General features: G+C 34.2%; 1 protein-coding gene across 1 annotated transcript in view; it reads right to left on the bottom strand.

Annotated features, from left to right (window-relative positions):
• Positions 1-13,679, bottom strand: part of LRRC72 (leucine rich repeat containing 72) — a 39,559-nt gene continuing 25,880 nt past the window's right edge. The window contains exons 6-9 of the mRNA XM_019726564.2: positions 8,431-8,520; positions 7,331-7,483; positions 1,600-1,627; positions 1-709 (exon numbers count right to left, since the gene is read on the bottom strand). Coding sequence (XP_019582123.2) covers positions 544-709; positions 1,600-1,627; positions 7,331-7,483; positions 8,431-8,520 — 437 coding nt within the window. The 3' untranslated portion in view covers positions 1-543. The remainder of the gene's footprint in view (positions 710-1,599; positions 1,628-7,330; positions 7,484-8,430; positions 8,521-13,679) is intronic.

Raw genomic sequence — 13,679 nt, 5'->3', positions numbered from 1 at the left:
CACAGAACTGGCAAATACCTCCAAAGGTGAGACTTAAAAAAGCAGTAGACTGGATAAATACATTGTGGTATAGTCGTATAGTGGGATACTCTACAGCATGAGAACAATAGAATTACTGCTACTAGCAACAACATGGGTGAATTTTACAATGTTGAGTAAAAGAACCAGACAAAAAATAATTCAACTTCTATGATTCCATTTATATGCTTTTCAAAAACAGATACAATTAATATATAGTTTAGAAATCAGGAAGCTTTTAAAGTGCTGGTAATGCTCTATTTCTTGATCTAGGATACTAGTTACATGAATGTCTTCAATGTTTGCAAATTTGTTGACTTGAGTAGTGATGGTTTGTGTACATTTCTATATACATGTTTTGCTTCAACAAAATCTTAGTATAAAATGTAGGAATTATTTTACATTATTGGTGTTTCTGTTTATATTTAAATGTTTCAAATAATACAGAATAAATATGTAATATGCTAAATCACAGAAAAGTTTAATATACAGATAAACCACTAGGGTTTCTAGAAATACCAGGGGTTATCTCAGTATAACCGTGAGCATTTGAGCAGGTTGTGTCCCTTTCTCTTCAAGGTATTTTTCCTCTCGTGTTGGCACTGTATCCCAGTTCAGAGAGGTAATAGCCATCACTGATCTCTTCATGGACCTTAGAAAAACAGCATCTTCTGGGTCATCAAACACCATTCTACAAAAGTGGCAATTATGTCAGGAAAAAAAATCAATTAGGCCAAAATTCATTTTTAACTTAAATGACTCATTATCCTATTTCTCTTCATTATTTGTAGTATAGTACCACTAACAAATAACTTTTGGGCTCTACTGACAAGTGATTTTCAGGATATGGAACACTGTTTTTATTGTATACATAGTTTATTTTAAAAATAGAGTTTTGACCATATTTGGGATCAGCTATTACAGTTTAGGTCTCACACATTCATGCATTCATGTTTTAAACCAGTGTTAAATGAAATGATTAAAATATTTCTAGATCTCATATGCATATTAGTATCTTACACACATTTTATTGGAAAGTTATTATTTTACTACATTATGCCATATTTTATAAATGGGCTTGGGGATAATATTTTTCAACACTGAATGCAAAGAAAAAATTCCTAAGTGCAAAATTAAAAGAGAACAATGGTTTTTAAATTCATCAATATTCATGAATTTAAAATGTTTTTCATGGTTTAATGAAGTATTTGCTTTTGAAAATATAAATTCCCGTGAATATAAAATGTTAACAATTGCTCTCACTGGGCATATTTAGGACAGTAAACAAGGAAGGTAAAGACCCTCATTTGTAATAGCTAATAATTCTTAAGTTTTATTTTTTTGTGCATCAAATCACACTTTCATTTATTGCAGGTTATACTATTAAAAACTTAAATATGTCAAATATGAACACATAGCTTGAACTCATTTATCACAGAAAGATATAGCAATTTTTCCTATTGAAGAGTTAATGATTTTTTAACTCACTAAAATCTATTTGGGAAAGTGGGAATAATTTAGGGGGTGAACACAATTATGAAATAATCAGATACTACAAGTAAAGTTTAAAAAATCACTTACTTGTCTACATTATTCGTAAATGCAAAATCTAAAAAAAATACATTTCTAAATTAGTATTCTTCAAATGTTTATTCAGCATTTTAAAACAATGGAACAATGCTGTAAAGGAAAACAGTCTAGAGCATAACTGATTTTCAAGCAAGCGTTTAGATGAATAGTTCAATCCATCAGAAAAGCCTTGACACTTAACCCCAAGTTGAAATTTTCTCTTAGATATAGTGCCTTAAGTTTGTCTTAGGTTTTGAGGCCAATTCTTTAATACAAGACACATCTCAAAACTCTGAGAACAGAATGCTTCATCAATTTAGTTACCAATGGAATCCAAGTGGGAATTTTTATAATTAAGATATTGCGTCTCATGTGCAGAAACTGATCCTTTTTTTTCAGATAGGCACATGTATCTATAAATGGAATAATAGACCAAGTGGGGACAAATATTTAGGTCAGTTTAAACCATTTGGATTCTTGGCATTAACTTCAAAGAAATGGAATAAACAAATCCTAGATCACAAGAATCTACATCTTCCCTAGCTTTGGAGCTCAAAGGCTAGTCCTCAAAGCTTGGATTTCTTATGGTGTCTTCCAGAGACTGTCACTGCTTTGTTTATTCCTCTCCAGAAGGCCTAGTGCCAGACTAGAGATGGAATGTACCAGCACCTGTTAGGCCACCAAAGCCCACATGTGAGCTTTTGCCAATCCACAAGCAGCAGGGAGCACACAGCCTCTGCCTAACTAGAGGAGTTCATGGCACCCTTCCCTCCACAGGTGGCTGACCCAAGTCTCCCATGCCCTTTCTGATTTCCCCAGGCACTCTTTTACTACATTTTTAATGACAAAAAGCACCATTTTGCTTATAATGAATATAAATAAGAGTAAAAAAGTAAAATCTCCCTTTCCAGTGTCTCTTATCAGAAGTATCACTATTAAGAGTTTTGTATGTATGCTTCCAGTCCACTATGTGTGTATTCACACACATACATATACACAAAGATTTGTTCACTGACACAATTCCAATTTTATCATAACTCTTCATGATGTATTTTTCATACTCAAAATATGTCATGGAACAATTCTGTAATGCAATAGTTTGCATTATATGAGTATGCCATAACTTAACATTCTCCTATGAATGACCAGATTGCTTCCACCATTTTTTTTATTACAAAAAAATGTTTCAATGAGCAGCTTCATACGTATACTTCGTCTCATATGTGTGCAAATACTTGTGTTGGAGAGACCCTTCACATTTAATTGCTGTGCTGAATGGTTTGCACATTTTACGTGTTGATGGATACTGCCATATTGCCATGTGGTCTTCCAAGAAAGTTGAACCAGTTTACACCCCGTCAGGAATCCATAAGTTGCTCTCTTTTCTGCCCTCATCTTCACCAACGCATTTAACTTTTGCCTACCTGCTGAATGAAAATTCCACCTTTGAGAGGTATCTCGTTTAATTTGCATTTATTTGCTCACTAGTGAGGCTGATCATTCGACACCACATTTCCTTCTATAAATGTTTTGTCCACAGCTTTTGTCACTTTTTCTATTTGACGTTTTCAAATTAATTTATAGGAGCCCTTTACCATAATGGCCATTAACTTTTGCCTATTGTGCATACCACAAACATTTCTTCCAATTGTGTCTGCAATTTGGTTCCTATATTATATAATGGTTTTCATTTTTATGTAGTTAAATCTGTCAACATTTTATTTTTATGCCTCTGGGATTTGTTGTAAGGGTTTGACTGGCCTTCTTCACCTCGGGATTATAAAGGTATTTTTTCCAACACTTTTCAATTCATTTACATTTAGATATTTAATCTCTCTGGACTTTATTTTGCATTTGATGTCTTTTTTATAAGATAGTCTTTGGCCCAGGACAACTGCATAGCATAACTTCAGGGGCCCCAGTCATTGATTTCTATGTAAACAGTGCCTACAAGGAAGGTTTGCTGACTGCTGATTTTTGCCTTCACAAATCCTTCTGATTCTGCATACCTTTCTCAGTTGTCAACCATTCTCCAGACCCATTGACCTCTGTCACCTATCTGAGCCTTCATGCATAAGTAGCACTTAGTATTTACTTTCCTGGGTGTGTCTGGTGTCATTGCTGCCCAGAATCACAAATGTCTTCAAGGCCTGGCTTTCTGAGCCTTCCCCCTAGCTCAAAATTTTTAATTTTCTGTTTTATCTGGATTCTGTCCTGTTGCCTTGTACCTGGATTGGCTCACTATAGTGAACGGCCATTTGTTGAATGGTCTGCCTGGTTTTCCTTCTTCTCTGTGCCTGAGTAGTACATGCCTCAGCTGCCAGATCCAGGCTCTGGGATACTATCCCTCAGCCTGATCTCAGCACCTGCAGTTCTGTCTTGTTAGGGGGAGAAAAGCAAACATGATGGAAATCCAACAGTTCCACTTTTGGACCACTGGTAGACATTTTAAAAGTTTATTGATATTTTCATTTATTTTAAGTAACCCTTAATGGCTTTCCAATTTAGGTAGTTGGTGTGAAATCTGCAAATGTCTTTTTCCTTAAAGTCATATGAAAACCCAAAGAGTTTTTGGTTCTGAGAATATTGGTTATCAAGCAATAAGAACCAAAGACATTAATGGAAATAGGTATATGCCTTTTAACCACACCTCTTTGACAGGGACAGAAAGCTGGGATTTGAAGAAACTTTAAATTGACCTTGCTTTTCTAACTATTTGAAGTATGACAGGTTTCTGTATCAGTGTAGGGTTAAGGATAATAAAGTCAAAATGTGGTGTTACAATTGCCTATAAACATTTCCAAGTATATTCTCTTTCCAGTAAAAGAATTCAGAGTCCTAAATATGCATGTCATAAGAAGATATGATTTATATCAAAATAAATATAGAAACTAAATTATAAGGGACACAGTTTTAAAACTTACATAATGGTTTCATTCTATTTAATAGTTTCATTATAAATGTTTGGTTTTTAGAATACGAGTAGATTGAGTAGAGTTGTGCTGCCAATTTTTAGGAAGACTATATATAGTCTTATATCTATAAATCAGAAAGTAAATTAAGAAGAAAAACTTCCCAATGCAATAACATACTCTCCCTATTCTTTCTTAGTCTGTTTTTTTTTTTTTTTGGAGGTTTGACATGACATGAAAAAGCAATCTGTTTCCACAAAAGAAAAGTAAAGCACTAAAGGCAGTGACCAGCTGTCCTCCTCACACCTGTAATAATTATAGCTCTGAGAAACACCTGGGGACCGGCCTTTTATTGCTTGTTATTGGGTGCATTAGCTCTTTTTGAAAGTGAAGATGTTCTATCCAGAAATTCCTTTTCTACCACAGAATGGCTTTTCCCCAACAATCCAGTCACATTCAGTTTGGACATCAGCTGTTAGATGAAGTAAAAGAAAAATCAAGGCAGTGGACGACTGATAGAACAATTCAACTTTTCATGCAGTTCATAATGTGTCAGATCAGGTGTTGCAATGTTTTACATAGTAAGCATCCTAAAAGCCAGAGGAAGATATTATCCCTGTTTTAAAAATCAGAAAGCTGAAGCAAATGAATGTCCAAAATAAAACGTGTACTTGCTAGCAAAGCCTGTGTTTAAACCCAGGGGAATCTGATCCCAAAGCTTGCGCTTTTGCCTCCACCATGGTTGTCCTCTCACTAGAGGATGCACAAAATCACCTGAAAGGCTTGTTAAAACATAGCTTCCTGGGTCCCACCTTTGAGTTTTTATGTGGTAGATCATGTTTGGGGCAAGAATTGGTATTTATAACAAATTACTAAGCGATGCTGCTGCTGCTGCTGCTGCTGGTTTGGGGACCACACTTTGAGTACCACTCCCCTACTCTATACTCTTCTGCATCCAGAACATGTCCTCCAGACATTACTTCTATTCTATGGAACATACAGGAATAAAAGAACAAGTTTAACGACACTTTGTGGAAATATTCATACAAATTGAGGCATTCTACAATATAATTGGCCCGGTCCCTTCAAAAAGCCATGGAAGCAATTTGGGCATCTATTATAAGTTAAAAGAGATTAAAGGAGCCATAACAACCAAACATAATTATGAATATTGACTGGATTCTGGGTTGACAAGCAACTATGGAAGCCATCTTGGAACAACTGGGATCATTTGAATATGGGTTAAATATTCAATAATATAAACAAGTTATTTTTCTTAGGTGTGATAATGGAATTGTGGCTATAGAGGAGAATGTCATTTTAAAATTTACAGGCTAAATTATTTAGGAGTGAAATGTCATGATGTCAGCTACTGAAGTATTTAAATTGTTCAGCAATATTTTATGTTTTCCAATTTATATTAGGCAAAGCCTCATATCGAGGGTGGCAAATATAGCAGAATATTATTATTGAATGGGCATATACAGGTGCTTAATATTCTTTCAACTTTTTCTATGTTAGAAAAATTTCACAATAAAAAGTTAAGGAAAAAGTCTTGATTTTTTTTCTTCTTGTGCTTATTCTTAAATAATAACTTAGCTAGTTGTAGAATTCTTGGTTGACTATTACTTTTCCTTAGCATTTTAAAGGTAGTAGATTATTGTCTTCTGACTTCCATAATTGCAGTTGGGGAGTTCGTTGTGAATCTATAAATTATACTTTTGTAGGTTAATTTACATTTTCTTTCTATTTTAAGATTATTTTGCCTTTGGTATGGATTTTTGTTGTTATGTCTTTTATGACTTTGGATTAATTTTGGTGAATTTAAAGATTCATATCATTTATCAATTTTGGAAAATTCCCAGCCATCATTACTTGAAACATCACCTTCTGTCCAATTTCTGTATTATTTTCCTTCAGGATTACTAAACAAATATTGTACCATATCTTTCTAATGTCTCCTTGTTTCAACAGCTAATTAATACTTTCTGTCTCTTGCTTTCTCTGTTGCATTCTGGGTAATTCCTTCAAAATTATTTTCCAACTTAATATTTTTCCCTTTGCTTCTAGAAAATCTATTCTAGAATGTATTTTCATTTTTGAACACGTTTGCAGTGTCATGTGGAAAAAGCTTTTGTCTTTGTATCTTTTTTAAATCCTTCTTTGTGACACCTGATGGTACAGCAGCCACATTGTAACCATAAAACACACTAACAATAGCAGAACAAAATATAGGTGTATTCCTGAAAACTGATGACATCAATGAACTTTACACTAACCCTGGACACCCTACCTTTGTACCCTTTACTATGTGAGAAAAATAAACCTCTACTTGCTTAAGTCACTGTAGCTGGATTTCTGTTACATACAAGAAATTAATTCCAATTAATGAAGCATCTGAAGATATTCAAGTTATACTTGTATATAATGACCAAGATATTAACAGTGCTTTTTCCTGGGAGGAAAAATGGCAAACAATCTTTTGTCTTCTTAATATTTGCTCCATATTATTAAAAATGTACAGCCTTAATTGGCAAAATACTCCAGTGATAGTAGTATAATAACAACTATAGCTTATTTACTGATCCCTTTATATTTTGCTAGGTACTGGGGTAAGGACTTTAATGTAACATCTCATTATTATTACCCAATTTATATATACACTCACACACGTATATATAATTGCATGTCATTTTCATTAGACTAATAAAATTGAAAATACTTATTTCACTATGTAGGTACTTAGCTTATTATAAATTGTTGCAGTCATTATCAAATTACCAAAAAGTTTGATAAGTTTTTATTTCACATTTTTTCTTTTTTCAAAATACCTGGAGGTACTCTCTGGGCTCGTTTTTGCTTAAATGGTGATCTAAGATCCCATGAGGCATCTATTTTTCTTCCAAATGATATTGATTGAACAATATGAGCCTTGTTGTGGTTAAAAATGGTAATCATTGATCTTCTTTCTTTTTCTGTAACTTCTGATCAACGCAAAAAGTAATGTTATTGCATAGCATTATAAATAATCAGAGTGATTCAAAACAGAATTGAACCCATTCAAAAATGTATTTATTTGAATTATGTATCATTCTGTCAAAACGAATTTAAGAAGGGCTGTCTCAGTTACTTCCATAATCTTACAAGTACTCAATATATGCCCCTCAGGTCACAGACACAGATCAATCCTAATGCCTCACAGACTCTTTCTGACACCTCACCATGGAGGACTTAAATCACAACTATGATACATCTCATTTCCTCAAGGTTGTGAGGAGGAGGAGGTATAAACTTAGGTTTTAATATATCCTCACTAAGAAGGTACTCAATAATACATTATTAAGAATGTTCAAACCTAGAGATAGAAAGACAAGTGGATAGATTGGGTAATAAATCACTTGGAAGTAAAACAGTCCTCCAAAAATGTAAAATGTAATGCACTGAAGTTGATTGTTTTTATGGCTTATATGAATCAGACTTACTGATTCATATATATATATATATATATATATATATATATATATATATATATATATATATATATGGAGAGAGAGAGAGAGAGAGAGAGAGAGAGAGAGAATTTTAAAGAATATGATTTTTAAAACTTAAATAGACCTTAAGAAATTTAGTCCAATGCTCTCATTTTTGATGAAATAAGAAATTAAGGTACCAGGGATTCAATGATTTGGCATTCAACACATTACATGCCAAAATCAGTACCAGAAGGAGACCTATTCTCATGCTGAATTAGAGTGGTCAAAAGGCATAAATCCCTAAAGTAGAACAAATTTCATAGAGCAAGAATTTCAAAAATAATTTTAAAACTTTCATTTACTAAGAAAATTATTTTCACAGATATTCAACATTTCTAAACCACTGGGTTATAAGACTGTCTCTCAAATATGTGTCTGCAAGAAAGAGGTGTGCTTACGATTTCGGTCAAGCACCTCTACTCCTGGAAGGTGATAGATTATATATAAACGGTACAGGTTATATTGGCAAAAAGGGTTTTGGTAGAGAGCTGCAAAGAAAGAATTAAAATTAAGATGTCAGATTTCAAAATTAGTTTCACTTGTCACTTGAAAAAATATGAAAAATTACATGATTAATATAAAACACAAGGACATGTAAAGCTCTGCTTCATAGATCAAACCAACAGCCTCACCAAACCCTTACTTATTCAGAGCAGCACTTACTTTTCCTATTTGTTAAATTCATTCATGCAACAAATACTTTCTGAGTGCTTTCTATCTACTAGGAACTGTGCTAGGTGCTGGAGACATATCATCAACCGAAATCTGCCACAAATGAGAAAACATTTAACACGTCCATAAATTAATTAGTAAAGAAAGAACTAGATAATAGCTTTATGAGGGGTCTTGATGCTGCTCTATATTAAAGTATTCATTCTCTTGGTTCTCTTCTTCCAGTCTCACAGGTCACAGGTTGCCTGTGTGGAGAAGGACAGAGGTGTGGTACTCTGTTCTAACAGTTTTTTTCTCCCACTTCACACCATTGTGCATAGTTCAGAATATGTAAAGGTCAGTAGCAGCTTCAGGTCTCAGCAGGGGTAGAGCCGAGCCGGTGTGGATAGCTACCTCTGGCCAGGGACACCTATTGAACCATGCTGGCTCATACAGTGGGTGGAGGTGGGAGGCATGTGGGTGTAGAAGAGCTCCTGGAAATTCTGATGTCACATCCCTTAGGCTTCAGTATATAGGACATTTTAAAGAACACTCAATTACAAGTTGTGAGGGTTTTATGTTCACGGAACCGGTAACACATTTTCCCTATTCTTCCTCAGATAATATCAAACAGGGTTTTTCCAATACAATGTGAAAAAAAACACCACCTTATAAGTTCTAGTTAGATATCTTTAGCTATTTGATTCTGCATACATGTAATTTCTAAAAGATACTTCTGGAATATACAGCTAGTGAGGAGAACCACTAGATGGCAGCAGCAGAAAGAGCTACAGATATTGTACAACTACATCACTCTCAACAATGAGGCTCTTTTAAAGTACATGTTAAATTTAGGGGTACTGCTGTATCATTTGGCTACAAAATACAAACAGGCTTGATAAAACCATGAAAATATTAAGCATTAGAAACCCAGAAAACTGACTAATATTTATAAGGAACTGTTTGCAAACCTAAGGAATTGGGGGGGCATGCTTAAAAGACAACAAACTATTTAGATAAAAACTGAAAAAGTTAATCATCTGAATGTTTTCTCTGTAGGTAATAAAACATTATGATATTTGTTGTATAAATACAAACTTTTACGGTCAATAAAATCATTATATACAGCTATTCCTTGTGGAAATCATGAGTTTTAGAGGAATTTAAAGCAGGCAATGGAAGACACCTGGTGCATCATAAACAAAAGTTTTAAGACTGTAGGGAATATAGTCAATGGTATTGTAATAACTATGTATGATGTCAGAGGGGTAGTAGACTTGGGGGGGTTATCACTTTGAGAGGGGTGTAAATGTCTAATCATTATGTTGTTTTGTACACCTGAAACATATAAATAAATAAATAAATAATAAATATGAAATAAAACCACAATGAAAAAAGAACGTTTTAAGACTGAAAAAATGCGTAAAAGAAAATGTACCTCACAACCAATGAGCCCAAGGGTCAATCTCCCTCCCCTGCAACTCAATGATGTACAAAGAGCAACCAAGGTTCAACTACAACAGGAGTACACACACAACCCACACAAGGGACACACCTGGAGTGTGTGGCTCAGGTGACCTGGAAGACTGCACCCCATGGTACAACTACTACATAAGGCCATTCTACTAAAACTTGGAGACATTGCAGCCTTACCTAATACACAGAAAGAAACACAGGGAGACAGCCAAAATGGGGAGACAAAGAAACATATCCCAAATAAAAGAACAGAACAAAGCTCCAGAAAAAGAATGAAACAAAAGGAGACAAGCAATATCTACCAGAGGCAGAGTTCAAAACACGGGTTATAAGGACGCTCAATGACCTCAGAGAGAACTTCAACAGAGACAGGAAACATAAAAATGGAGATAAAACATAAAAATGAATCAGTCAGAAACAAAGAATACAATAATGGAAATGAAGAATACATTACAAAGAATCAATGGTACATTAGATGAAGTGGAGAACTGAATCAGTGAAGACAAGGTAGCAGAAAACACCCAATCCAAACAGCAAAAAGAAAAAATAATTCCAAAAAATGAGGACAGTTTAAGGGGCCTCTGGGACAATATGAAGCATACCAACATTCACATCATAGGGTTACCAGAGGAGAAGAGAGAAAGCAAGGGACTGAAAACCTATTTAAAGAAATAATTACAGAAAACTTCCCTAATCTGGTGAAGGAAATGGATATTCCCACCAGGAAGCATAGAGAGTCCCAAACAAGATGTACCCAAAGAGACCCACGTCAAGACACATCAAAATTGAAATGCCAAAGATTAAAGACAAAGAAAGAGTCTTAAAAGGAGCAAGAGAAAAGCCCATTAGTGGCCTACAAGGGAGCTCCCACAATACTATCAACTGATTTTTCAACAGAAACTTTACAGGCAAGAAGGGATTGGCAGGAAATATTCAAAATGATGAAAAGTTAGGACCTACAACCAAGATAACTCTACCCAACACAGCTATCATTTAGAATGGAAGGACAGATAAAGAGCATCCCAGACAAGAAAAAGCTAAAGGAGTCCATCACCACCAAATGAGTTACAAGGAATCTTAGAGGGACTTATTTAAGATGAATAAAAAATATATGAATAATAAAGTGGCAATAAGTACACATCTATCAACAATTACTTTCAATGTAAATGGATTCAATGCTCCAATTAAAAGATGGAGGGCTGAATGGATAGGAAAACAAGACCCATACATATGCTGCCTACAAGAGACTCACTTCAGATAGACACACACAGACTGGAAGTAAAGGGATGGAAGAAGATATTTCATGAAAATGGAAACAAACAAACAAACAAACAAACAAAAAGCTGGGTAGCAATACTCATACCAGACAAAATAGACTTTAAATCAAAGGCTATAACGAAAGACAAAGAAGGGCCTGATAATCCCACTTCTGGGTATTTATCTGAAGAAGCCCAAAACACTGCTTCACAGGGACATCCTCATCCATATGTTCATTGCAGTATTATTTACAATAGCCAAGATATAAAGGCAACCTGGGTGTCCCTGAATGGATGAAAGACTAAAGAAGAGGTGGTAAATATAAACAATGGAATATTACTCAGCCATAAAAAAGAATGAAATCTTGCCACCTGTGACAACATGTATAGACCTAGAGGGTATTGTCCTGAGTGTAGTAAGTCAGATAGCTAAAGACAAATGTCATATCATTTCACTTATAAGTGGACTCTAAGTAACAAAATAAACAAATGAGACAGAAACAAACTCATACAGTGTTTCTCGGAAAATAAGACCTAGCTGGACCATCAGCTTTAATGCATCTTTTGGAGCAAAAATTAATGTAAGACCCGGTATTATATTATATTATATTATATTATATTAGGTCTTATATTCTATTAAAATAAGACCGGGTCTGATTTTAATAGAAACAGAAGACATTTTGATGGTTCCCAGATGGGAGGGGGTTGGTGTGAATGAGAATGGGGAAGGGATTAAGAAGTACAAATAGGTTGTTACAAAGCAGTCATTGGATGTAGGGTATAGCATAGGAATATAGTCAATAATATTGTATTAACTATGTATGGTGTCATATGGGTAGTAGATCTATTGGGGTGATAGATGGAAGGGGGTGTTGGAGGTAGGGTGAAAAGGGTAAAGGGATTAAGAAATACAAATTGGTATTTAAAAATAATCATGGGGATGTAAAGTAAGGCACAGGGAATATAAGCAATAATAGGGTAATAACTATGTATAGTGCTAGGTAGCTACTGTTGAATAACTATGATGCACACATGAAACTAACATAATATTGCATGTCAGCTATATTTTAATAAAAATCTTTTAAAAATAGAAAAGAAAATGTAGAGCCAGGAGCAACAAAGAACTTTAAAAGAAAGGATATATACATATGCATTGGGGGAAATTAGAGGAATAAATGAAATGGATATTTTTCAAGATTTCTAAGTAAGGACAAAAGTGGTTTGAATGTTAAGCTCCAAAGAGAAGGAATTTAAAGCAGTAACAAATAATTATAGCTACAGGACAGGGAATAGAATGGATGTATATTAATCAATAATAAGGACAGATTTAAAACGATCCACGGGGATCATGCATTGTAGTTTGAGCCAGAAAAAGAAAAGGACACCCTTGAAGGATATAAAAGCAAACACAATTGTTTTTAATGAGAATTTAAGAGGGAGAAAAAGTCACAAATTCTTTAGTGCAGAAGTCTGTTCTGTGGTTACTATCCTGGAGAATCACATCTGACACACCGTAACCCTATCATACATTATAGCTGCTGGGAGTAGAGTCTGCCTTTGCATATGATGTTAATGGAAAATGCACCGACATCTTTCAGTGGCATTTATTTCTGGTATACCCTTCATATTTTCTTTTCCCTCTGAGAGCATTACTATTTCTTTTCTTGGCTTTTTCTCCTAGTGTTTAGTTAAGTAACATCTTTATGTAAGTTAAAAACAACAACAACAATAACAACAACAAAAACCTTCTAGCTTCAGCTGAACAAAACACCCAATTTGGATTTACTACTATTACATTACTTATTAAGATGTCTCAATACTAAAAACCAATATGCTTAGTATGGTTCAACATTCCTTTCATCGTAAAGTAAAACATAAGTGACAACAAGTCTGAAAACTAGGCTATTAAGCTCAGCCTCTGTCTAAATTAACTTAAAACATAAATAGAATTAAATAATTTGAAAGGCATTTCATCTTTATTATTATTCACTTAAGGCAGTTCATCTTTATTATTTACTTTTTTTTTTTCCTTGCTCTTAAAGTTTCGAAGGAAGCAATCTTATTTTTAACTGTCTTTTTTTCCTTTCCATACTATCAAGCATTTCACATTTGGATTTATGAGTTTTGGATTGATGCTACTAAAATTACCATAAATTAAGTTTCTAAGATATGAAACTGGTTTCCTGTGTCTGAAAGTTCTAAAAGCCTTCCATGATGTATAGGTACATTCCTTTAGAAACTATGAGGCGAAATTGCTTACACTT

The sequence above is a fragment of the Rhinolophus sinicus genome, linkage group LG09, assembly GCF_036562045.2.
Source record: "Rhinolophus sinicus isolate RSC01 linkage group LG09, ASM3656204v1, whole genome shotgun sequence".
In the NCBI taxonomy this organism is placed as follows: Eukaryota; Metazoa; Chordata; class Mammalia; order Chiroptera; family Rhinolophidae; genus Rhinolophus; species Rhinolophus sinicus.
Note: the sequence above shows the minus strand (reverse complement) of the source record. Positions and strands in the feature narration are given on the sequence as shown.